General features: G+C 42.4%; 2 protein-coding genes and 1 long non-coding RNA gene across 3 annotated transcripts in view; 1 reads left to right on the forward strand and 2 right to left on the reverse strand.

The window, feature by feature from the left end:
* The window catches only part of LOC134212716 (E3 ubiquitin-protein ligase CHIP), a 66,885-nt gene that overhangs the window by 31,554 nt on the left and 9,217 nt on the right, over positions 1-26,114 (reverse strand). The window lies entirely within an intron of this gene.
* Positions 13,990-15,142, forward strand: LOC134216858 (uncharacterized). Its single transcript, XR_009980851.1, has 2 exons — positions 13,990-14,943; positions 15,012-15,142. It is a non-coding gene; the product is annotated as an uncharacterized LOC134216858 (long non-coding RNA).
* LOC134216860 (threonylcarbamoyl-AMP synthase-like) lies at positions 24,017-25,628 on the reverse strand. The gene is made up of 2 exons (XM_062695645.1): positions 25,171-25,628; positions 24,017-25,070 (listed from the first exon to the last, which is right to left on the reverse strand). Exon 2 carries the CDS (start codon positions 24,828-24,830, stop codon positions 24,090-24,092), a length of 741 nt encoding a protein of 246 aa, XP_062551629.1. The 5' UTR covers positions 24,831-25,070; positions 25,171-25,628; the 3' UTR covers positions 24,017-24,089.

The raw sequence follows: 26,114 nt of genomic DNA on the forward strand, positions 1-26,114 counted from the left end.
ATGTTTCCTTCAAATCCCTCCAGGAATTCATTCGGAAATTCCTCCAGGAATTCATTCGGAAGTTCCTCCAGGAAATCTTATAGAAGTTCCTCCGGAATTCCTCCGGAAGTTCCTCCAGGAATTCCTCCGGAAGATCTTTCAAGAAATCCTCCGGAAAATCCTCCAAGAATTTCTGCCGAAGTTCCACCGGGAATTCCTCCGGAAGTTCCTTCAGGAATTCCTTCGGAAATTCCTCCAGCAATTCATTCGGAAATTCCTCCAGGAATTCATTCGGAAGTTCCTCCAGGAAATCCTATAGAAGTTCCTCCAGGAATTCATCCGGATGTTCCTCCACGAATTCCTTCATGAATTCCTCCGGAAGTTCCTTCATAAATTCCTCGGGAAGTTCCGGCATGAATTCTTCCCGAAGTTCCTCCAGGAATTCATCCGAATGTTCCTACAAGAATTTGCCTCGAAGTTCCTCCAGGAATTTCCCGGAAGTTCCTTTAGGAATTCCTTCGGAAGTTTCTCCAGGAATTCCTCCGGAAGTTCCTCCATAAATTCCTCCGGAAGTTCCTCCATAAATACTTCCGAAAGTTCCTCCAGGAATTCTCCGGAAGTTCCTCCAGGAATTCCTCCGGAAGTTCCTCCAGGAGGTTCCTCCAGGAATTCCTCCTGAAGTTCCTCCAGGAATTCCTCCGGAAGTTCCTCCAGGAATTCCTCCGGAAGTTCCTCCAGGAATTCGTCCGGAAGCTCCTCCAGGAATTTCTCCGGAAGTTCCTCCAGGAATATTTCCGGAAGTTCCTCCAGAGATTCCTCTGGAAGTTGCTCCAGGAATTCCTCCGGAAGTTCCACCAGGAATTTCTCCGGGAGTTCCTCCAGGAATTCCTCCGAAGTTCCACCAGAATTTCTCCGGGAGTTCCTCCAGGAATTCCGTTGGAAGTTCCTCAGGAGTTCCTCCGGAAGTTCCTTCAGGAATTCCTTCGGACATTCCTCCAGGAATTTCTTCGGAAGTTCTTTCAAGAATTTTTCCAGGAGGTGCTCCAGGAAGTTCCACCAGGAATTCCTTCCTAAATTCCACCAGGAATTCCTTCGGAAGTTCCACCAGGAATTCCTTCGAAAGTCAAAAATTTCTGGAGGATCTCTGAAAGTTCCGAACGAATTCCTGAATTCGCGAAGTAACTTCTGCAGAAATTCCTGCATGAACTTCTGGAGGAATTCCAGGAGAAACTTCCGCAGGAATTCCTGGTGAAACTTCCAGAAGAATTACTGGTAGAACTTCCGAAGGAATTCCTGGTGGAACTTAGGAAGGAATTCCTGGTGGAACTTCCTGGAGCACCTTCTGGAAAAATTCTTGAAAGAACTTCCGAAGAAATTCCTGGAGGAATTTCCGAAGGAATTTCTGAAGGATCTTCCGATGGAATTCCTGGAGGAACTTCCAATGGAATTCCTGGAGGAACTTCAATGGAATTCCTGAAGGAACTCCCGGAGAAATTCCTGGTGGAATTTCCGGGGAATTCCTGGAGGAACTTCCGGAGGAATTCCTGGAGCAACTTCAGAGGAATTTCTGGAGGAACTTCCGGAGAAATTCCTAGAGGAACTTCCGGAGAAATTCCTGGAGGAACTTCCGGACGAATTCCTGGAGGAACTTCCGGAGGAATTCCTAGAGCAACTTCCAGAGGAATTTCTGGAGGAACTTCCGGAGAAATTCCTGGAGAAACTCCCGGAGAAATTCCCGGAGGAACTTCCGGACGAATTCCTGGAGGAACTTCTGGAGGAATTCCTTGAGGAACTTCCGGAGGAATTCCTGGAGGAACTTCCGGAGGAATTCCTGGAAGAACTTCCGGAAGAATTCCTGGAGGAACTTCCGGAGGAATTCCTGGAGGAACCTCCTGGAGGAACTTCTGGAGGAATTCCTGGAGGAACTTCAGGAGAATTCCTGAAGGAACTTTCGGAAGTATTTATGGAGGAACTTCCGGAAGAATTTATGGAGGAACTTCCGAAGGAATTCCTGGAGAAACTTCCGAAGGAATTCCTGGAGGAACTTCCGGGAAATTCCTGGAGGAACTTCGAGGGAATTTCTTGTATGAACATCCGGATGAATTCCTGGAGGAACTTCCGGAAGAATTCATGGCGGAACTTCCCGAGGGATTTATGAAGGAACTTCCGGAGGAATTCATGGAGGAACTTCCGGAGGAATTCATGGAGGAACTTCCGGAGGAATTCATGGAGGAACTTCCGTAGGGTTTCCTGGAAGAACTTCCGGATGATTTCCTGGAAGAACTTCCATAGGATTTCCTGGAGGAACTTCCGAATGATTTCCTGAAGGAATTTCGAATGAATTGCTGGATGAATTTCGAAGGAATTCCTGAAGGAACTTCCGAGGAATTCCCGGAGGAACTTCGGCAGAACTTCTTGGAGGATTTCCTGAAAGATCTTCCGGAGGAATTCCTGGAGGAACTTCCGGATGAATTCCCGGAGGAACTTCTATAAGATTTCCTGGAGGAATTTCGAATGAATTCCTGGAGGGATTTCCGATGGAATTTCTGAAGGAAGTTCCGAGAAACTTCGGCAGAAATCCTTGGAGGATTTTCCGGAGAATTTCCTGGAGGAACTTCCGGAGAAATTCCTGGAGGAACTTCCGGACGAATTCCTGGAGGAACTTCCTGGAGGAACTTCCGGAGGAATTCCTGAAGCAACTTCCAGAGGAATTTCTGGAGGAACTTCCGGAGAAATTCCTGGAGGAACTTCCGGAGAAATTCCCGGAGGAACTTCCGGACGAATTCCTGGAGGAACTTCCGGAGGAATTCCTGGAGGAACTTCCGGAGGAATTCCTGGAAGAACTTCCGGAAGAATTCCTGGAGGAACTTCCGGAGGAATTCTAGGAGGAACCCCCTGGAGGAACTTCTGGAGGAATTCCTGGAGAAACTTCCGGAATTCCTAGAGTAACTTCCAGAGGAATTTCTGGAGGAACTTCCGGAGAAATTCCTGGAGGAACTTCCGGAGAAATTCCCGGAGGAACTTCCGGACGAATTGCTGGAGGAACTTCCGGAGGAATTTATGGAGGAACTTCCGAAGGAATTCCTGGAGAAACTTCCGAAGGAATTCCTGGAGGAACTTCCGGGAAATTCCTGGAGGAACTTCGAGGGAAATTCTTGTAGGAACATCCGGATGAATTCCTGGAGGAACTTCCGGAAGAATTCATGGCGGAACTTCCCGAGGGATTTATGAAGGAACTTCCGGAGGAATTCATGGAGGAACTTCCGGAGGAATTCATGGAGGAATTCCTGGAGGAACTTCCGTAGGGTATCCTGGAGGAACTTCTATAGGATTTCCTGGAGGAACTTCCGAATGATTTCCTGAAGGAATTTCCGAATGAATTGCTGGAGGAATTTCCGAAGGAATTCCTGAAGGAACTTCCGGAGGAATTCCCGGAGGAACTTCGGCAGAAATTCTTGGAGGATTTCCTGAAAGATCTTCCGGAGGAATTCCTGGAGGAACTTCCGGATGAATTCCCGGAGGAACTTCTATAAGATTTCCTGGAGGAATTTCCGAATGAATTCCTGGAGGGATTTCCGAAGGAATTTCTGAAGGAAGTTCCGGAGAAACTTCGGCAGAAATTCTTGAAGGATTTTCCGGAGCATTTCCTGAAAGAACTTCCGGAGGAATTGCTGGAGGAACTTCCGGAGGAATTCCTGGAGGAACTTCCGGAGGAATTCCTGGAGGAACTTCCGGAGGAATTCCTGGAGGAACTTCCGGAGGAATTCCTGGAGGAACTTTCGGAGGAATTCCTGGAGGAACTTCCGGAGAAATTCCTGGAGGAATTCCCGGAGGAACTTCTAGAGGAATTCCTGGAGTATTTTCCGGAGAAATTCCTGAAATTTGTATCAGAGCAGTTTCAAGTTCAATCAGAATACTTTGAGCTCCTGATGTGTTTTCATGATGTTTTCACCCCTGAATCCGGCCCTGGTTGAAATTTCAGAGAGTCAATTTCAAATTCAAACAGAGTTCTTTGAGATGCTGATGTGTTTTCATGAAGTTTGAGCAGCCGCATGCCCACTGCCCAGTTTGATTTCTATTGGTGATATGGCCTTTGCTCTCCCCATTTGGACCCCTGAAGCCGGCCCTGGTCAAAATTATGGAAAGACAATTTGAAGTTCGAGCAGAATTCTTTGACCTCCTGATGTGTTTTCATTAAGTTTGAGCAGTCGCATGCCCTGTTTCATTGCAATTGGTGATAGCCTGCCTTCGCCATTTTCACTCCTAAATCCGGCCCTGGTTGAAATTTCAGAAGATCAATTTCCGTTTGAAACAGATTTCTTTGAGCTCCTGATGTGTTTCCATGTTGTTTGAGCAGTCGCATGCCCAGTTCCATTGCTTTTGGTGATATGGCCCTTGCTCTCCCCATTTAGACCCCTGAAGCCGGCCCTGGTCAAAATTTCAGAAGGTCAATTTCAAATTCAAACAGAGTTCTTTGAGCTCCTGATGTGTTTTCATGAAGTTTGAGCAGTCGCATGCCCTGTTTCATTGCAATTGGTGATATGGCCCCTGCCTCCCATTTTCACTCCTAAATCCGGCCCTGGTTGAAATTTCAGAAGATCAATTTCCATTTGAAACAGATTTCTTTGAGCTCCTGATGTGTTTCCATGGTGTTTGAGCAGTCGCATGCCCAGTTCCATTGCTTTTGGTGATATGGCCTTGCTCTCCCAATTTGGACCCTGAAGCCGGCCCTTGTCAAAATTACAGAAGGTCAATTTCAAATTCAAACAGAGTTCTTTGTGCTCCTGATGTGTTTTCATGAAGTTTGAGCAGTCGCATGCCCAGTTTCATTGCAATTGGTGATATGGCCCTTGCTCTCCCCATTTAGACCCCTGAAGCCCCCTGAAACTGGGCATGCGACTGCCCAAACTTCATGAAAACACATCAGGAGCTCAAAGAACTTTGATTGAATTTGAAATTGACCTTCTGTAATTTTGACCAGGGCCGGCTTCAGGGGTCCAAATGGGGAGCAAGGGCCATATCACCAATTGCAATGGAACTGGGCATGCGACTGCTCAAACACCATGGAAACACATCAGGAGCTCAAAGAAATCTGTTTCAAATGGAAATTGATCTTCGGAAATTTCAACCAGGGCCGGATTTAGGAGTGAAAATGGGGAGGCAGGGGCATATCACCAATTGCAATGAAACAGGGCATGCGACTGCTCAAACTTCATGAAAACACATCAGGAGCTCAAAGAACTCTGTTTGAATTTGAAATTGACCTTCTGAAATTTTGACCAGGGCCGGCTTCAGGGGTCTAAATGAGAAGAGCAAGGCCATATCACCAAAAGCAATGGAACTGGGTATGCGACTGCTCAAACTTCATGAAAACACATTAGGAACTCAAAGACCTCTGTTTGCAATTCAAATTGACCTTCTGAAATTTTGACCAGGGCTGGATTCAGGGGTCCAAAAGGGAAGAGGCCATATCACCAAACCAATGGAACTGGGCATGCGACTGCTCAAACACCATGGAAACACATCAGGAGCTCAAAGAAATCTGTTTCAAATGGAAATTGATCTTCTGAAATTTCAACCAGGGCCGGATTTAGGAGTGAAAATGGGAAGGTAGGGGCCATATCACCAATTGCAATGAAACAGGGCATGCGACTGCTCAAACTTCATGAAAACACATCAGGAGCTCAAAGAATTCTGCTCGAACTTCAAATTGTCTTTCCGAAATTTTGACCAGGGCTGGCTTCAGGGGTCCAAATGGGAGAGCAAAGGCCATATCACCAATAGAAACAAAACTGGGCAGTGGGCATGCGACTGCTCAAACTTCATGAAAAAACATCAGCATCTCAAAGAACTCTGTTTGAATTTGAAATTGACTTTCTGAAATTTCAACCAGGGCCGGATTCAGGGGTGAAAACATCATGAAAACATGGAGAGCGGGCTGCTCAAACATCATGAAAACACATCAGGAGCTCAAAGTATTCTGATTGAACTTGAAACTGCTCTGAAACAATTTTCAGGAATTCCTCCGGAAGTTCCTCCATGAATTCCTCCGGAAGTTCCTCCAGCAATTCCTCCGGAAGTTCTTTCAGGAAATGTTTCCTTCGGAAATCCCTCCAGGAATTCATTCGGAAATTCCTCCAGGAATTCATTCGGAAGTTCCTCCAGGAAATCTTATAGAAGTTCCTCCGGGAATTCCTCCGGAAGTTCCTCCAGGAATTCCTCCGGAAGATCTTTCAAGAAATCCTCCGGAAAATCCTCCAAGAATTTCTGCCGAAGTTCCACCGGGAATTCCTCCGGAAGTTCCTTCAGGAATTCCTTCGGAAATTCCTCCAGCAATTCATTCGGAAATTCCTCCAGGAATTCATTCGGAAGTTCCTCCAGGAAATCCTATAGAAGTTCCTCCAGGAATTCATCCGGATGTTCCTCCACGAATTCCTTCATGAATTCCTCCGGAAGTTCCTTCATAAATTCCTCGGGAAGTTCCGGCATGAATTCTTCCCGAAGTTCCTCCAGGAATTCATCCGAATGTTCCTACAAGAATTTGCCTCGAAGTTCCTCCAGGAATTTCCCGGAAGTTCCTTTAGGAATTCCTTCGGAAGTTTCTCCAGGAATTCCTCCGGAAGTTCCTCCATAAATTCCTCCGGAAGTTCCTCCATAAATACTTCCGAAAGTTCCTCCAGGAATTCTCCGGAAGTTCCTCCAGGAATTCCTCCGGAAGTTCCTCCAGGAGGTTACTCCAGGAATTCCTCCTGAAGTTCCTCCAGGAATTCCTCGGGAAGTTCCTCCAGGAATTCCTCCGGAAGTTCCTCCAGGAATTCGTCCGGAAGCTCCTCCAGGAATTTCTCCGGAAGTTCCTCCAGGAATATTTCCGGTAGTTCCTCCAGAGATTCCACTGGAAGTTGCTCCAGGAATTCCTCCGGAAGTTCCTCCAGGAATATCTCCGGAAGTTCCTCCAGGAATTCCTCCGGAAGTTCCACCAAGAATTTCTTCGGGAGTTCCTCCAGGAATTCCGTTGGAAGTTCCTCCAGGAATTCCTCCGGAAGTTCCTCCAGGAATTCCTTCGGAAATTCCTCCAGGAATTTCTTCGGAAGTTCTTTCAAGAATTTTTCCAGGAGGTGCTCCAGGAAGTTCCACCAGGAATTCCTTCCTAAGTTCCACCAGGAATTCCTTCGGAAGTTCCACCAGGAATTCCTTCGGAAGTCAAAAATTTCTGGAGGATCTCTGAAAGTTCCGAAAGAATTCCTGAATTCGCGAAGTAACTTCTGCAGAAATTCCTGCTGGAGGAATTCCAGGAGAAATTTCCGAAGGAATTCCTGGTGGAACTTCCAGAAGAATTACTGGTAGAACTTCCGAAGGAATTCCTGGTGGAACTTAGGAAGGAATTCCTGGTGGAACTTCCTGGAGCACCTTCTGGAAAAATTCTTGAAAGAACTTCCGAAGAAATTCCTGGAGGAATTTCCGAAGGAATTCCTGAAGGATCTTCCGATGGAATTCCTGGAGGAACTTCCAATGGAATTCCTGGAGGAACTTCCAATGGAATTCCTGGAGGAACTCCCGGAGAAATTCCTGGTGGAACTTCCGGGGGAATTCCTGGAGGAACTTCCGGAGGAATTCCTGGAGCAACTTCCAGAGGAATTTCTGGAGGAACTTCCGGAGAAATTCCTAGAGGAACTTCCGGAGAAATTCCTGGAGGAACTTCCGGACGAATTCCTGGAGGAACTTCCGGAGGAATTCCTAGAGCAACTTCCAGAGGAATTTCTGGAGGAACTTCCGGAGAAATTCCCGAAGAAACTCCGGAGAAATTCCCGTAGGAACTTCCGGACGAATTCCTGGAGGAACTTCTGGAGGAATTCCTTGAGGAACTTCCGAGGAATTCCTGGAGGAACTTCCGGAGGAATTCCTGGAAGAACTTCCGGAAGAATTCCTGGAGGAACTTCCGGAGGAATTCCTGGAGGAACCTCCTGGAGGAACTTCTGGAGGAATTCCTGGAGGAACTTCAGGAGAATTCCTGAAGGAACTTTCGGAAGTATTTATGGAGGAACTTCCGGAAGAATTTATGGAGGAACTTCCGAAGGAATTCCTGGAGAAACTTCCGAAGGCATTCCTGGAGGAACTTCCGGGAAATTCCTGGAGGAACTTCGAGGGAATTTCTTGTATGAACATCCGGATGAATTCCTGGAGGAACTTCCGGAAGAATTCATGGCGGAACTTCCCGAGGGATTTATGAAGGAACTTCCGGAGGAATTCATGGAGGAACTTCCGGAGGAATTCATGGAGGAACTTCCGGAGGAATTCATGGAGGAACTTCCGTAGGGTATCCTGGAAGAACTTCCGGATGATTTCCTGGAAGAACTTCCATAGGATTTCCTGGAGGAACTTCCGAATGATTTCCTGAAGGAATTTCCGAATGAATTGCTGGATGAATTTCCGAAGGAATTCCTGAAGGAACTTCCGGAGGAATTCCCGGAGGAACTTCGGCAGAACTTCTTGGAGGATTTCCTGAAAGATCTTCCGGAGGAATTCCTGGAGGAACTTCCGGATGAATTCCCGGAGGAACTTCTATAAGATTTCCTGGAGGAATTTCCGAATGAATTCCTGGAGGGATTTCCGATGGAATTTCTGAAGGAAGTTCCGGAGAAACTTCGGCAGAAATCCTTGGAGGATTTTCCGGAGCATTTCCTGAAAGAACTTCCGGAGGAATTGCTGGAGGAACTTCCGGAGGAATTCCTGGAGGAACTTCCGGAGAAATTCCTAGAGTAACTTCCAGAGGAATTTCTGGAGGAACTTCCGGAGAAATTCCTGGAGGAACTTCCGGAGAAATTCCCGGAGGAACTTCCGGACGAATTGCTGGAGGAACTTCCGGAGGAATTCCTGGAGGAACTTCCGGAGGAATTCCTGGAAGAACTTCCGGAAGAATTCCTGGAGGAACTTCCGGAGGAATTCCTGGAGGAACCTCCTGGAGGAACTTCTGGAGGAATTCCTGAAGAAACTTCCGGAGAATTCCTGAAGGAACTTTCGGAAGTATTTATGGAGGAACTTCCGGAGGAATTTATGGAGGAACTTCCGAAGGAATTCCTGGAGAAACTTCCGAAGGAATTCCTGGAGGAACTTCCGGGAAATTCCTGGAGGAACTTCGAGGGAAATTCTTGTAGGAACATCCGGATGAATTCCTGGAGGAACTTCCGGAAGAATTCATGGCGGAACTTCCCGAGGGATTTATGAAGGAACTTCCGGAGGAATTCATGGAGGAACTTCCGGAGGAATTCATGGAGGAATTCCTGGAGGAACTTCCGTAGGGTATCCTGGAGGAACTTCTATAGGATTTCCTGGAGGAACTTCCGAATGATTTCCTGAAGGAATTTCCGAATGAATTGCTGGAGGAATTTCCGAAGGAATTCCTGAAGGAACTTCCGGAGGAATTCCCGGAGGAACTTCGGCAGAAATTCTTGGAGGATTTCCTGAAAGATCTTCCGGAGGAATTCCTGGAGGAACTTCCGGATGAATTCCCGGAGGAACTTCTATAAGATTTCCTGGAGGAATTTCCGAATGAATTCCTGAAGGGATTTCCGAAGGAATTTCTGAAGGAACTTCCGGAGAAACTTCGGCAGAAATTCTTGGAGGATTTTCCGGAGCATTTCCTGAAAGAACTTCCGGAGGAATTGCTGGAGGAACTTCCGGAGGAATTCCTGGAGGAACTTCCGGAGGAATTCCTTGAGGAACTTCCGTGAGGAATTCCTGGAGGAACTTCCGGAGGAATTCCTGGAGGAACTTCCGGAGGAATTCCTGGAGGAACTTCCGGAGGAATTTCTGAAGGAACTTCCGGAGGAACTTCTAGAGGAATTCCTGGAGTATTTTCCGGAGAAATTCCTGAAATTTGTATCAGAGCAGTTTCAAGTTCAATCAGAATACTTTGAGCTCCTGATGTGTTTTCATGATGTTTTCACCCCTGAATCCGGTCCTGGTTGAAATTTCAGAAAGTCAATTTCAAATTCAAACAGAGTTCTTTGAGATGCTGATGTGTTTTCATGAAGTTTGAGCAGTCGCATGCCCACTGCCCAGTTTTATTTCTATTGGTGATATGGCCTTTGCTCTCCCCATTTGGACCCCTGAAGCCGGCCCTGGTCAAAATTATGGAAAGACAATTTGAAGTTCGAGCAGAATTCTTTGAGCTCCTGATGTGTTTTCATGAAGTTTGAGCAGTCGCATGCCCTGTTTCATTGCAATTGGTGATGGCCCCTGCCTTCGCCATTTTCACTCCTAAATCCGGCCCTGGTTGAAATTTCAGAAGATCAATTTCCATTTGAAACAGATTTCTTTGAGCTCCTGATGTGTTTCCATGGTGTTTGAGCAGTCGCATGCCCAGTTCCATTGCTTTTGGTGATATGGCCCTTGCTCTCCCCATTTAGACCCCTGAAGCCGGCCCTGGTCAAAATTTCAGAAGGTCAATTTCAAATTCAAACAGAGTTCTTTGAGCTCCTGATGTGTTTTCATGAAGTTTGAGCAGTCGCATGCCCTGTTTCATTGCAATTGGTGATATGGCCCCTGCCCTCCCCATTTTCACTCCTAAATCCGGCCCTGGTTGAAATTTCAGAAGATCAATTTCCATTTGAAACAGATTTCTTTGAGCTCCTGATGTGTTTCCATGGTGTTTGAGCAGTCGCATGCCCAGTTCCATTGCTTTTGGTGATATGGCCCTTGCTCTCCCCATTTGGACCCCTGAAGCCGGCCCTGGTCAAAATTACAGAAGGTCAATTTCAAATTCAAACAGAGTTCTTTGTGCTCCTGATGTGTTTTCATGAAGTTTGAGCAGTCGCATGCCCAGTTTCATTGCAATTGGTGATATGGCCCTTGCTCTCCCCATTTAGACCCCTGAAGCCGGCCCTGGTCAAAATTACAGAAGGTCAATTTCAAATTCAATCAAAGTTCTTTGAGCTCCTGATGTGTTTTCATGAAGTTTGAGCAGTCGCATGCCCAGTTTCATTGCAATTGGTGATATGGCCCCTGGTCACCCCCATTTCGACCCCTAAATCCGGCCCTGATATAAATTTCAGAAGGTCAATTTCAATTAAAAATTAAATATTTAAAACTCCTGATATGTAAAATTTGTGCAGCCGCATGCTCATGCAAATTTCATTGTAATTGAATTTTTAGCCCATGCTCTACCATTGTAACCCCTGAATGCGGCCCTGAATTCAGTCAATCCTGCCCTACTCAAATGGTGAAAACATCAGAATCGACTAAAAATCTATACAAATATCTTTTTGGGTTGGTTTGATGGGTGATTTGATAAATTTTGGGCATGAATACGTCCAGAACATTGAAGAGATGTTTGAATTATAGGAAAAACACCCCCGCGCACACTTATTTTTAGCAATAACTCGGACCTGAACGAAAATTTGTATTTGAAAATGTACTAGAGCAAAAATATAGCTATTCCCATTGAGCACAAACGAAACCGCGAGGAATTCCGACGATCAGGTGCTGAATGCGAGCCATTTGAAAAAAATCCGTTCGTCCCGGGTCTTAGAGGGTTAACCAAACATAGTGTACGGGTCATTGTGTACGGCACAATTTATGTAAATAAAAAAAATGTTACGCAGTATTTTATAGTGTTGAATTGCATTCATCTTACTTGGCGAATTTTAGAGTGTGAATGAATGAAGAGAATTTCGGTGTGTGGTATTATAGGGTAAAATGCCCAATAGTGGACCCCCTAGTAGCGAAATTTTGCTCTTTTTGTCATAAGGAGTAGAAATTTTCAAAATATTAATTCTGCTTGACATCTAATACCAAGTTCTGCATCACTTCTTTACGATACATACATACAAATCTCAAATACACAACGTTATTCGTTGAAATTAACATTTTAAACTCTGACTTAATTTGCCCTATAGTAGACCCCCTGGGGGTCCATAATGGGATGACACTTCATTTGATTTTTATGTTCCGTTTCGGGACGTTCTTCTTCCCTTTGATGGACCCCCAAAATATTCTTATAATGGACACTCTCGTGTTTATTTTTATAGAATTGTAAAACATAATCTTATTTTACTTTCTACTAAACTTCCTATGCATGTAATCAAATCATAGGACTGTGAGGTAGGTTCTCCCGATGGAATTTCATAACAAAATGTTTACATTGTGCTGTTATAATGAAAAAATGGCTGGAGGGTCCACTATTGGTTGGGGGTCCACTATTGGGCACTTTACCCTATGTGCAGCTCAAAACTGAATTTTTGAACTTACGACAATCTATTTTTCTCCTATTAGTCGCAAGTTTCATTACTGCGCATCTGGTGTTGTCCAAATTAATTGTTTTGCGCTTTGTTGTGCTTAATATATACATATATAAAAAAAGAAAATTCGACAATGGCATGGTCGGTAGTGGAACTACGCTCCAGGGAATATTTTTTTCTTGGAAGCGCGTGCGAAACAAGCGACAAAAGAGAATCAACGATAAAGCTTTGTTTTTGTCGGAGATAATAATGACAAATCAAGCATAATTTTTCATAACGACGTATGTAACAAATATGAGGATTCGAGAAATCCTTTGCAGAAAGTTGGCAAAACTTTTTCTAAAACTGTTTTAAAACTAAATCTTTTTTCAATACTTTTTTCCGCTGGCATGCATCATTACAAGACACGTAATAAGCGTGCTTCACAGTAAAGCTCAGTTCATTCAAATTCATTGTGAAAAACGATAAAATATTACATACACCGGTATGCTACACGTACGTCGGTGTACATTGGTCGGTTTTCCATAGTGCACGATTGACGCAACTGCAGTTTTGTTTTGCTTTTTTTGTTACATAGGTCGCTCTTAGTTCCCATATGTTAAAGCGACGTATTTTTACATACTTCGATTCGCAAAAAGATTGAATTCAAGAATTTTAAGATCTGAAATCAGTAAAATCGATGCGTATTATATAAAGCCGCGTGTGATTGTCACGTTGTATTAAAAACCCCGTTTTGTTTACTTTTGTTACATACGTCGTTATGAAAAATTATGCTTGAAATATCCGATTTGTTTTGTCAACAACAGAAAAGAAGACAAATTTGTTGCTAACTAACTTTGTATCCCATTTGCATCATCTCTACAGCAAATCTCGGTTTTAGGCTATGATATTTTCTAATTTTAAGGAAATATTCGAGAATCTAACTATGATTACAAAATTAGCATCGTATTCTCATAAATATCAGAGCATGCAAGCCAAATGATTCTTGTCATATATTGTGTTTGGCTTCTGACAAAGGTTTGTTGCGAGGTGGGTTTGTCAGTAACAAACTCTGTTGACGACAAAGGGTGTATTGTTAGGCGATGCTCGAATATTGATTCCCTGATTCTTTTAATTGTGAAAATTATCGAAGGTCAATGTTTGTGACTTCTATCATTACGAAACAAAAGCAAGTGAAATAAATCATTTTTCGACACCTCTCAAGCATTTTATGAAAAATACTTATAGCCTCAAAGTTCTTCTCGAGTATGAAACTACCAAGGTAACCAGTAAGCATCAAATGATCAAATAAAGCATTTAAGTAGCATTATAGGCGCTTTTACGGCAAAACATTAAATGCCAATCAGCCCTATAGCTATAATCGCCTTTAATGCTATTTTAATGCAGGTTTTGGCCCAATATATGGCTTCTTAAGTGATTTATCCTACTTTATCGATAAAGTAGAACTTTAAAACCGGATAACTTTTGCTGAGTAGCATTTATGCAGCATCCGGAATGCTGAATAGATGCTTAATTTTAAAAGCAAGGAAAAAAAATTGGAATCCAAGCAACGGAGCGTGTGACGTCAAATTCACGTGGTACCAGGAACTAATTACCGGGACGTCGGAGTCCCGAAGAACCGATGTGAAATTCATGCAACCCATGATGAGCTGACGAGACCAGCACCGCCAGAGGCGCTAGTGTATTTTACTCAAATTATGGTAAATTTATTTTAAAGTGTTTGCTGTGAGTTTTGACAGATTTCTTCTTTTCTTTTCAAAATCAAGACGTCATGTTTTGGCCTCCGGTTCGGTTTTGTATTGATTTATTTAATAACTATTACCGGTGAATTCGCGGAGAAAATTGTTGATTGTTGTTAAAGTTTACGTGTGATTCGAAAGTTTGGAACGGAATAAGGAATCCGGTTGCATTCTGCCACACTGTATTGGTCTGAGAAAGACTTTGCAAGTGGTGACCTTATCACATACGCTGCTCGCTAGCTCGGAAGTAACCGGAGATAAACGGATATTGGTCATCTGTCCCGAGATCTGTCCGCTACAGTCGACTGTACTTGGGTTAATGAGCTCCGGATCTGGATGAAACTTGTGAAGAAGGGCTAGGGCTTGTTTGCCATTGCCGGGGCGGACGATTTTAAGCGTTTTCCATCGTCGATCAAAATCTTGAAACCACTGGCGCCTTCTCGGAATCTCTCATCTTGGACCAAACAACCGCTGGACAAACACGCCGTTGTCGCTACCTCACAGCTTTCTCGTCATGATCGATTACAATCGATTACGATTCCATTTTAAGCGCAAAATTATGATCGCCAACAATACTAACGAACGCGGCTCTCATCACCAAAACAGTCACTAACGTCGATTCCGCAATGCACGACCACAAATCAACCGGCTCAGGCGCAAATCAACTGAAACAAGGGTGAACTCGAATTAGTCAAGTACATCCGGATGAAGTCGCGACGGATTGGCAAGGCCATTATGACTATTCGCTTATTGCAACTAGACAGCCAATGGACTTCAAATCGGGCATGAAGCTGGGGGTGGTGGATCGCTAGAATCAAATGCTCATTCGGCCGACAACGGACGTGGCCACGGACGGGTGCAACATTAAAATATGCTTCAATGATTGACCAAATTTTACCACTTACTCTTCTGGATCGAGGACTATAGCTTGGACATTCACCCGATGAACTGGTGTAAGAGGACCTACCGTACAATCGAATTTTCATGAGGTAGGGTGACAGCTTGCTGCATAATTTGGAACAATTCTAATTTCAATAAAATGTTTTTTTTGTTACAGATCATCGACCTGCGTGTATTAAAAGCATCTGTAAAGTTTTATTCTGCCTGGGAAAGGGGAATGTCAAATTTCTATTTATTAAAACGTCAAACCAAGAATATTAAAAATAAAATCGGGAATTCCTTCGAAAATTCCTCTGGGAATTCCTCCAGGAATTCCTTTGGGAATTCCTCTGGGAATTCCTTTGTGAAATCCATTATACATCAATCGACTCAGCTCGAAAAATTAATTGATTGGTGTATTGCCTAATTGATTGCTTTATTAGTTGGTTGGTTGCTTGATTGATTCGTAGCTTGCTTGAATGGTATGGTATGAATGGTGGGTTGCTTGATTCGTTGACTGGTTTGTTGGTTGCTTGTTTGATTTGTTAGTTGGTTGAATGATTGATTTGTAGGTTGGTTGCTTGATTGATTGGTCAGTAGATTGGTCGGTTGGTCGATTGGTTGGTTGATTGGTTGGTTGGTTGGTTGCTTGATTGGTTAGTTGGTTGAATGGTTGATTGGTTGGCTGCCTGATTGGTTGATTGCTGGTTGTTTGCTTAATTGGTTGATTATTTGGTTGATTGGTTGGTCGGTTGGTTAGTTGATTAGTTGTTTTGTTGGTTGCTTGAATGGTTGATTGATTTGTTAGTTGGTGAAATGGTTATTTCCTTGATAAGTTAGTTGGTTGATTGGTAGCTTGTTTGATTGGAAGAGGACTTGAATGATTGTTTGCTTGAATGGTTGGTTGCCTAATTGGTTTATTGGTTGGTTAGTTAATTGATAGTTTACCTAAATGGTTGATTGGTTGTTCGGCTGGTAAGTTGATTAGTTGTTTTTTTGATTGCTTGAATAATTGATTGATTGGTTGATTAGTTGGTTGGTTGATTGATTGATTAGTTGGTTTGTTAGTTGGTTCAATGGTTAATTGCTTGCTTGGTTGATAAGTTGATTGGTAGCTTGCTTGAATGGTTGGTTGGATGATTGGTTAGTTGCTTGATTGGTAAATTGGTTAATGGTTGCTCCATTGATTGGAAGTGGGTTAGAATGATTTTTAGTTGGTTACTTGATTCGTTTGTTGTTTGGTTGATTAGTTGCTTGATTGGATAATTGGTTATTTGATTGATTGGTTGGATGGTTGGTAGCTTACTTGAATGGTTGAATTTTTGGCTGGTTCCTTGCTTGAATGGTTGATTACTTGATTGGTAAGGGAAGATCCATAAATTACGTAACGCAAAAATTGACGATTTTCAACCCCCCTCGCCCTTATGTAACACTTGTCATATGAATTTTTTGAAAATTTTGTATGGTCGCACTTAACCCCCAAGCGTTACGTAATTTATGGATGCTCCTTAGTTGCTTGATAGGTTGGTTGCCTAATTGGTTTATTGGTTGGTTAGTTTATTGGTATCTTGCTTGAATGTTTGATTTCTTGATTGGTTTGTGGCTTTATTGATTAAGAGCAAGATTACCGGTGGTGAGTTTAAGCCGTTTGGCAGCGCAGTATCATTACTTGACACTTTACCGGTCGCTACTAAACGTGCTGCTATAACAGTAGCGCGACTGACAGGTGACCAAATTTGGTAGCGCGATAAGAGCGCTGCTATTTTGGTGAACCATCAACTGTCAAACGTCACCGGTACGGAAAACAGCAACCAAATTGAGAGCCGAAAATAGTGACCGATACGGAAACGAGTGACGAAACTAAAATGAAAGCGCTGCGCGAGTGATTAAAATGCTCGCGACCGATAATGATGCTCTAATTGGATGCTTAACCCTTATGCGGCCAACAAAAAACACACGTGGATGGCCGACAGGGTACCCATGTTCCTATAAATTGATATTCTCATAACTTCAACAATTTTCAACCGATTTGGATAATTTTGACAGTTTTGGAAACATAAACTCATATACTTTTTGCCCATTTTCAAGGTTTTCAAGTTATGCCCATGGTTATACAAGAAATCTTTGAAGTAAGGCTTAAGAGTCTACACGCGTAACCAAAGGCCATTCAACCAGTTTCAAATATGCTACAAGCTCTTTGCGCTTCTTAGAATTGAAGGTGTTCACAGTATATGCTTCGGGTGATGCAAAAATCCCTGAAATGAGGTCTTAGTCATCCGAGAAATCTCTGGAGTAAAGCCTAAAGATCTACTCGCGTTACCAAAGGCCTATTATGCAAATTCAAATACGGTACATGCTCTTTGTGGTACTTAGCATAGTATGCGTTCACAGTATATGTTCCGAGTCATCCAAGAAATCTCTGGAGTAAGGCCTTAAGGTCTACACTTGTAACCATGGGTCTATGGACTAGTCTCAAAAGTGGTACATGCTCTTTGCGCATCTTGAAATCAAATGTGATCACTACATATGTTCTGCGCTATCGAAGAAATCTCTCGGATAAGTTCTCTGACGCCTTCATTGCATATGTTCATGGTCATCCAAGAAAACCCTGGAAAAGGCCTGCAGGTCTACACGCGTAACCAGGGATCTTTTAGATTGTTTCAAAACTGGTACATGCCCTTTGTGGTGCATAGAATAGAACGCCTTTATTACATAAGTTCATGGTCATCCAAGAAAACCCTGGAGAAGGCCTTAAGATCTACACGCGTAACCAAATATCTTTCAGATTTTTCACAAGTGTTACATGCCCTTTGTGGTACATAGAATAGATTGCGTCCATTGCATAGGTTCATGGTCATCCAAGAAAACCCTGGAATAGGCCTTTAAATCTGCATGTGTACCCAGAGATCTTTTGGCTTGTTTCAAAAGTGGTGCATGCCCTTTGTAGTACATAGAATAGAATACGTCCATTGCATATGTTTATGGTCTTCCCAGAAAATGATAGAATAGGCCTCAGTATCTTCACACGTAACCAGATACCTTTCGGATTGTTTCAAAAGTGGCATACGCCCTTTGTGGTACATAGAATATACCGCTTCCATTGTATATGTTCATGATTATCCAAGAGAACACTTGAACAATCCTCAAAAACTTCACGCGTAACCAGAGTTCCTTCGGCCTATTTGAATAGTTATACATGCCCTTTATGGTACGTAGAATAGAATGCGCCCATTTCAAATGTGCATGGTCATCCAAGAGAACCCTGAAGTAAAGCATTAGGATCTACACCAGAGATATATCAGCCTGTTTTAAATTTGGTACATGCCTTCGGGGTCCATGAATAAAATACGTTCATGGCATATGCTAATGGTCATCCTAAAAATATATGGAGTAAGACTTCTAGGCTTACACGAATATCTAATTTTAATATGGTACATGATCTTTTTTCCCGTTTTTTTCCTCACGTTCTCGGCGTGAAGTTGTATCGTTCCAATTTATTCACATTTTTCATTTCCAAAGAATAGACAACTTCATATTAGTGATATGAATAAGGTTTGTATACAACCTGGAACCAACATCAACAAGACAACAATAACTACTTGGAATGCTAATATATCAAGATGAGGTTTCACATCTTGTTTATTCTTCAATAACTGCCCAGAGCTATTGACAACAACTTGTACTACTTGAAATGCAAACATATACCAATAGCCTTCCGTTCGTGGGTTGATCTGCAGATCATTCCTATATGGAGTTCATAGACTACCAAGTACCAAGGCAAAAAAAAACTACTAGGAATGCGTACATTCACTCAGATGAGGTTGACCCGACTTTGTCACTCCCAGATTTTGCCTACCCCTGACTTTGCCTAACCCGATTTTATCACGTTTTCGACTCAATTTGCCGCAAACAACAATGATTTTCATTAAATAACTTACACTGCTTGTAGCTTATTATGAATCATTTATGAGTACCTCTTAAGAAGTTTGTAAGTCTCTTCGACAAAAAATTACGGATTCCATTCACGTTTGCCTTGCCTTCATTACGGAGCCCACGACAATGAAAATAACTACTTAAAATACAAACATATATCAAAAAGGGGTATCACAACTTGTTTATTTTCAAATAACTGCCTCCATTAAGGAGGTTGATCCACCGACTTTGACTCTATTTCATAGACTACCTGGAGCTCAAGACAACAAAAAGAACTACTTGGAATACAAACATATACCAAGATGGGGTCACAAAACTTGTTTATTCTTCGATAACTGCCTCCATTACGGAGATTGATCTACAGAACTTCAGTGGGGTTTGATCCCACGAAACCAGTATGCTAGACAGGTGCTTTCCCTACTAAGCTACGAAGGACCTCCGTCGTCCTTCGCAGCTTAGCGGGTACTGATGAAACCAAATTCACAGCACCGGGCATGTAGCCGAACTCTCGCAATACATTCTTAGAACTATCTCTCTCATATATGTTTTTGTACAATGCCAACCAAGTAGGATGAGTACTTAGTATTATCTGGCTCCTACACACTTGCTTCATCACCAACGGCGCTCGATGAAGAAGGGTTGTGTGAGATTGTGCCAGTTGGTCGTCAGATCCCAACCCGACCAAATAAGCGAAGAGAGATCGCCTTTCGAGTTCAGTACATCAAAGTTAATTGCCTGTGCTCCGGGTATTGATCCACCCGGAGCGGAAATTAATTACTATGTCTGAAACTCAATTATGCATATGCACATTATTCAATAACTGCCTCCATTACGGAGGTTGATCCACAGACATTGAATTTATGGAGTTCGTAGACTAACTGGAGCCCACGACAACAAGAACTACTTAAAGTACACACATATACCAAGAAGGGGTCACAAAACTTATTTATTCTTCGATAACTGCCTCCATTACGAAGATTGATCTACAGACCTTGACTCTATGGAGTTCGTAGACTACCTGGAACCAATGACAACAACAAGAACTACTTAGGATACAAACAAATACCACGAAGGCGTCACACAACTTGTTTATTCTTCAATAACTGCCTCTGTTACCAAGGTCAGAACCCCATACCTCGACTCTATGGAGTCTTCGACAACAACAAGAACTACGTGGAATACCCACATGTACTAAGAAGGGGTCACGCAACTTGTTTATTCTTCGATAACTGCCTCCATTACGGAGATTGATCCGAAGATCTTGACTGTATGGAGTTCGTAGACTACCTGGAACTCACGACAACAACAAGAACTACATGAAATACAAACATATACCAAGAAGGGGTCACACAACTTGTTTATTCTTCAATAATTGCCTCCATTCCGTAGGATGATCCACAGACCTTGAATCTCTGGAGTTCGTAGACTACCTGGAGCCAACGAAAACAACAAGAACTACTTGGAATACTAACATATACCAAGAAAGGGTCACACAACTTGTTTATTCTCCAATAACTGCCTCCGTTACCAAGGTCGAACCCCATACCTCGACTCTATGGAGTTCGTAGACTACCTGGAGTCTTAGACAACAACAAGAACTACTTGGAATACAAACATATACCAAGAAGGGGTCACGTAACTTGTGTATTCTTCGATAACTGCCTCCATTACGGAGATTGATCCGAAGATCTTGACTGTATGGAGTTCGTATACTACCTGGAACTCACGACAACAATAAGAACTACATTAAATACTAACATATACCAAGAAGGGGTCACACAACTTGTATATTCTTCAATAACTGCCTCCATTACGTAGGATGATCCACAGACCTTGAATCTTTGGAGTTCGTAGACTACCTGGAGCCAACGACAACAACAAGAACTACTTGGAATACAAACATATATCAAGAAGGGGTCACAAAACTTGTTTATTGTTCAATAACTGCCTCCGTTACCGAGGTCGATCCCCAGACCTTGACTCTATGGAGTTCGTAGACTACCTGGAGTCCACGACAACAACAAGAACTACTTGAAGTACAAACATATACCAAGAAGGGGTCACACAACTTGTTTATTCTTCAATAACTGCCTCCATTACGTAGGATGATCCACAGACCTTGAATCTTTGGAGCTCGTAGACTACCTGGAGCCAACGACAACAACAAGAACTACTTGGAATACAAACATATACCAAGAAAGGGTCACACAACTTGTTTATTCTTCAATAACTGCCTCCGTTACCAAGGTCGAACCCCATACCTCGACTCTATGCAGTTCGTGGACTACCTGGAGTCTTCGACAACAACAAGAACTACTTGAAGTACACACATACACCAAGAAGGGGTCACGCAACTTGTTTATTCTTCGATAAACGCCTCCATTACGGATATTGATCCCAAGACCTTGACTGTATGGAGTTCGTAGACTACCTGGAACTCACGACAACAACAGGAACTACTTGGAATACAAATATATACCAAGAAGGGGTCATGCAACTTGTTTATTCACCGATAACTGCCTCCATTACGGAGATTGATCCGAAGACCTTGACTGTATGGAGTTCATAGACTACCTGGAACTCACGACAACAACAAGAACTACATGAAAAATAGATATATATATATATATATATATATATATATATATATATATATATATATATATATCAAGAAGGGGTCGCACAACTTGTTTATTCTTCAATAACTGCCTCCGTTACTGAGGTTGATCCACAGATCTTGACTCTATGGAGTTCGTAGACTACCTGGAGCCCACGACAACATCAATAACTACTTGGAATACAAACATATACCAATAAGGGGTCACGCAACTTGTTTATTCTTCGTTAACTGCCTTCATTACGGATATTGATCCGAAGACCTTGACTATGTGGAGTTCATAGACTACCTGGAATCAGTGACAGCAACAAGAACTACTTGGAATGCAAACATGTTTTGAGAAAAGATCACTGGATGACCCGGAACATATACTGTGAAAGCATTATATGCTAAACATCATAAAGAGCATGTACCGTTTTTGAATTTGCACGATAGACCTTTGGTTACGTTAGCAGACCATAAGATCTTATTCCAGTGATTTTTTAGATGACTGAGGCCTTACTCCAGGGGTTTTGGAGACTCAGAATATATACTGTGAACACCGACTGTTCTCAGAAGCGCAATGAGCATGTAATATATTTGAAGCTGGTTGATAGTCCTTCGGTTACGTGTGTAGACTCTTAAGCCTTACTTCAAAGATTTCTTGAATAACCATGGACAAAAGCTGTTAACCTTGACAGTGAGCAAAAGTATATGAGTTTCTGTTTCCAAACTGTCAAAATTACTAAATCGGTTGAAAATTGTTAAAGTTATGAAAATATCAATTTAGTGGAACACGGGTACCCTGTCGGCCATCCACGTGGTAAAAAAATCAGATGCCCTCCCCACGTCCCTCCTCACTGTATCAACGTGATTTTCTCACAGATGCTACATTTTATGGAGTTCTTAGATGTCACCGAGTTTCAGCTTTCAGCTATAAAAATTCATTGAAATATCACCACTTGAAGTTGAAAAAGGAACACGGGTACCCCGTCGGCCGCATAAGGGTTAATTGGTTGCTTGATTGATTGGAAGTGGGCTTGAATGATTGTTTGTATTAGTCCCTGCCTACCAGAATCCTACCTACCAAAAACCTCTATCGCACTCCAACTAAGGCCTATAACAGCTGTCTCTGCAAAAGCAGTTTACACCAAAACGTCTTAGCAGTTTGATGAGCCCAATCAAAGAGCTTACCACCATATCCGTTACTGCAAGTCCCACCAAGGTCCATCTCGATACACGCTCCCTTCAATTGCCTCATCGCATCCTGGCCGAACTGTTCAAGTGCATCGTCACAGTTTGTGCCATGTGCCATGTTCTACAACTACAAGGAGCAAATCACCTTCAAGAAAAACTTGTAGGAAAGTCATGTGGCACAAATTAGAATCATATTCCCAAACATAGGTTTTCAAAAGTTCAAATCTACAATTATTCTGATCAGCAATCTAGCGTCCGATGCTCTAGTAATACTGAATCCTTGACCGAATCTTAGGTTGCCCTCACCATTTCGTCTCCCGAATCCTTGGTTGACTGACCACGAACATCGAAGCGGCCTCTGGCGATCTACTTGGCGATTCTCATCAGCATGTGGGACCATTCAGTGTCGCAAATCTGAAACAAAGAGTTGGACCAAATCCGATAATGTTGAACAATTATCGGTATTTGGTCGTTCGATGTCCACAACTTATTTCGCTACTGTTCCGTGTCTCGATTATTTGAATCGCTACGAATCCTTTAAGTTCATTATGATTAGGTTGATGTGATGGTAGTAGACAAATAATATGCGCGTTCAACGTGTAGGACTAATTCCGACCTAAGTTCAGCAATCCAGTTACAGAGGTGCTCTAATGTATGACATTTCACGAAATTAGACGAATCTCGGATTGCTGGCTGAGCTTATTTTTTCCAAGAGAGGCGTGAAATGACTTCTCTAAAGCCAGAATCACCAACACTAATGTCACTGTGTAGGATGTGTATAATAAAAGTGGGTGATAATCCAGTTACAGCAAAACTATCACAAACACTTTGAGAGGAATACTGCGGAATCACGCACACTTTTATTCATTTGAAGAAGTCAATAGGGATTTTTTTAAAATATAGGTAGTAAATTTCGGCTTACGTGACATAATGTTGTTAAGCTCTTTGTCTACCAGGTCAAAAGCAACAATGCCTGATAAGCTACAACCATATAGAAGCATTGATGATTATTTAAACAATAAAATAAACACACTTGGTGGGACACACTTTTGCTTGAGTTATAGCCATCCAGCCCCGATATGTTTCGTATACCAATTATGAAAGGAAGTCCGGTCCGGTCTAGGATTTTTTTTTGACTTTCCTGAGCATAAATCATCGTGTTAGCCTCATGATGTACGAATGCAAAAATGGCTTAGAAACCTCACAGTTAACAGCTGTGTAAATGCTTAATGAACACTATGCTTCGAGGGGGCAATGTCCCAATGGGGGATATAATGCCAAGACCATTCTAAGCGGTCACTATAATAGGCATAGCGTCAGATGAAGATCGATTTGACATACGCCTTTGCTCGCAAGACTAACACTGAGGTTGAGTTCCATTTTCGAATGTAGGTAATGAGAATGAATATATAGAGTCGAAAACATCTCCTAACACTCATAAACATAAAACAAGCTAGTTGACCTCATGAACCATTTACATTTTATTTTGCAAATTTAATCTATTTTTAATACTTATCATTGTTTCCTTAACTATTGTGCTATTGCTTTAGAGCCAAATTGCTCGACCACTCGAATTGTGTGCTCTACAGCGACACCTTCGCGGATTACCTTGTACAGACCAATCTGCGACAGATCAATAACTGTTGAAGCCGCTCGTTGTTCTTCCTGAACTCCTAGTTGCCCTCCATCAAAAACAGCGCCTAGCGCTGGCCACAGTTTCTGGAACTCTTTAACATTTAATGTACTTTGCTCGGAGCTCTTATTTGCACTAGTTAGTGCCACCGGTAATCGGAATTCTCTGGAAACATTTCTGATGAAGTCGAAATCAGGAATCCTTATTCCAATCTTTTCAACTCCCGGATTGAGATACGGATTATCAAGATTAGCAGATTTCCGAACAATGAGGGTTACATGTCCAGGAACTAACTGTGCGAGCAACTTATCCGGCAGATGATCTGCTTGTCCCCAAAATCGAAAATCGCAGAAATCCGCAACGCATATAGCCACTGGTTTTTTCTCCTCTCGTCCCTTGATAGCATAAAGTCTTTGAATAGCATTGGGATCGTTTGCACTGCATGCTAACCCGTACACGGTATCAGTAGGAAGCGCAATGACTTTACCAGATTCGAGCAGGTTAGCAGCCTGGCGAATCGCTTGATCGTCATTGGCGTTAATAACAGAACTAGTCACAATTGTAGACATTTCCTCTAACTTCATTTTTGAATGTAATCTAAATCTTTTCATTGATGGCAACTTACGCGCCAAAATCATGTCTTTCCAGTCTCAATAGCTTATCAAATCTAGTGCACAATCATCAAAATTAAATTATTCTCTCCAATTATGACCCCAGGTAGGATTACAACATTTGTAGAACGTTGTCATAGGTTCATCTGCCGAACGAGTTTGCATCTGCATAAAATACGCACGATTATGGGCACAAGCCGGACAATCGGCGTCAATTGAATCTACGTTTTCCCAGGCAGCCGCACCGCCCATAACATGATCAACTTCCTGCAAAGCAATAATCCAAATTACAAAAGTTTTTATTCAATTTCTACAACATACATTTAAATAAAGAGAATAATAATAAATATATTACAATTATACTAACCTTCAGCTTCACCTCCTGGTTGGAACATCGTTATTTCGTTGGTCTCCATGTCGTTCTTACTGACAAACTGGATGATTGCAGCAATTTATTTCACCGTCGGATCCACCTTCTTACTTATTCCACTGGATAGTCTCATATTTTCACCACTCATTCCAGCGCAGTGTTAATTCACTGGGTCGGAAACCATTCAGCTACGTCGGAGTTCGACATGACTAAAATAATCAACTCTTAGCTTTATCGCGAACGCAATGTTAACTAGTTCCGAGATTGAAGGTGCTTGACCACGGAACTTTCGATTGCCTCCCGATTTCTTTTTTTTTAAATTTCGAACGAAATTCACTAATTTTTAAAGCTTTTAGAGACAATTCACATCGCGGCGAAAACGAATAGAATTCACTAAACTCCGGAGCAGATGGATTGACGATGTTGACGATTCTGATGATGATGACAGATCTATAGATACGAAATACCGAAAAACGAAAACATCAATGCTGTCAGTTGTGCACGGCGAGAAATTTAAGCGCAAAATTTAATACTGACAGCGTCTGACTTAGAGTCTTTTCAGTTGTATACCTAGGACTCCTACACACCGATTTAGAATTACGCGCAACACCGAAAAATTCCGAGTGTCGGGTCCCGGTTATTAGTTCCTGGTGGTACACTGTGAAAAAGTGGAAAAACACACTTAATCGAAATGACCCAACCGTTCCTGCGCTCGTCTATGGAACCTATAGTGTCTATACTGCTGACTAAACTAAACAACACATATACACTCAGAAATTTTCGTATTTCGATTAAAATTTAAACGAATTGAGCATTTTTGAAATTTATAATCAGCTAGTATAAAAAGTATACTGTACTCAAATTAAATTCTAACCTATCATAGTTTTTGACCGTAGTATTTTCAATTGAATAGTGCTCTCTGGTAGTTAGTGGCACGCTTG

Source organism: Armigeres subalbatus, chromosome 2 (assembly GCF_024139115.2).
Source record: "Armigeres subalbatus isolate Guangzhou_Male chromosome 2, GZ_Asu_2, whole genome shotgun sequence".
Taxonomy (NCBI): domain Eukaryota; kingdom Metazoa; phylum Arthropoda; class Insecta; order Diptera; family Culicidae; genus Armigeres; species Armigeres subalbatus.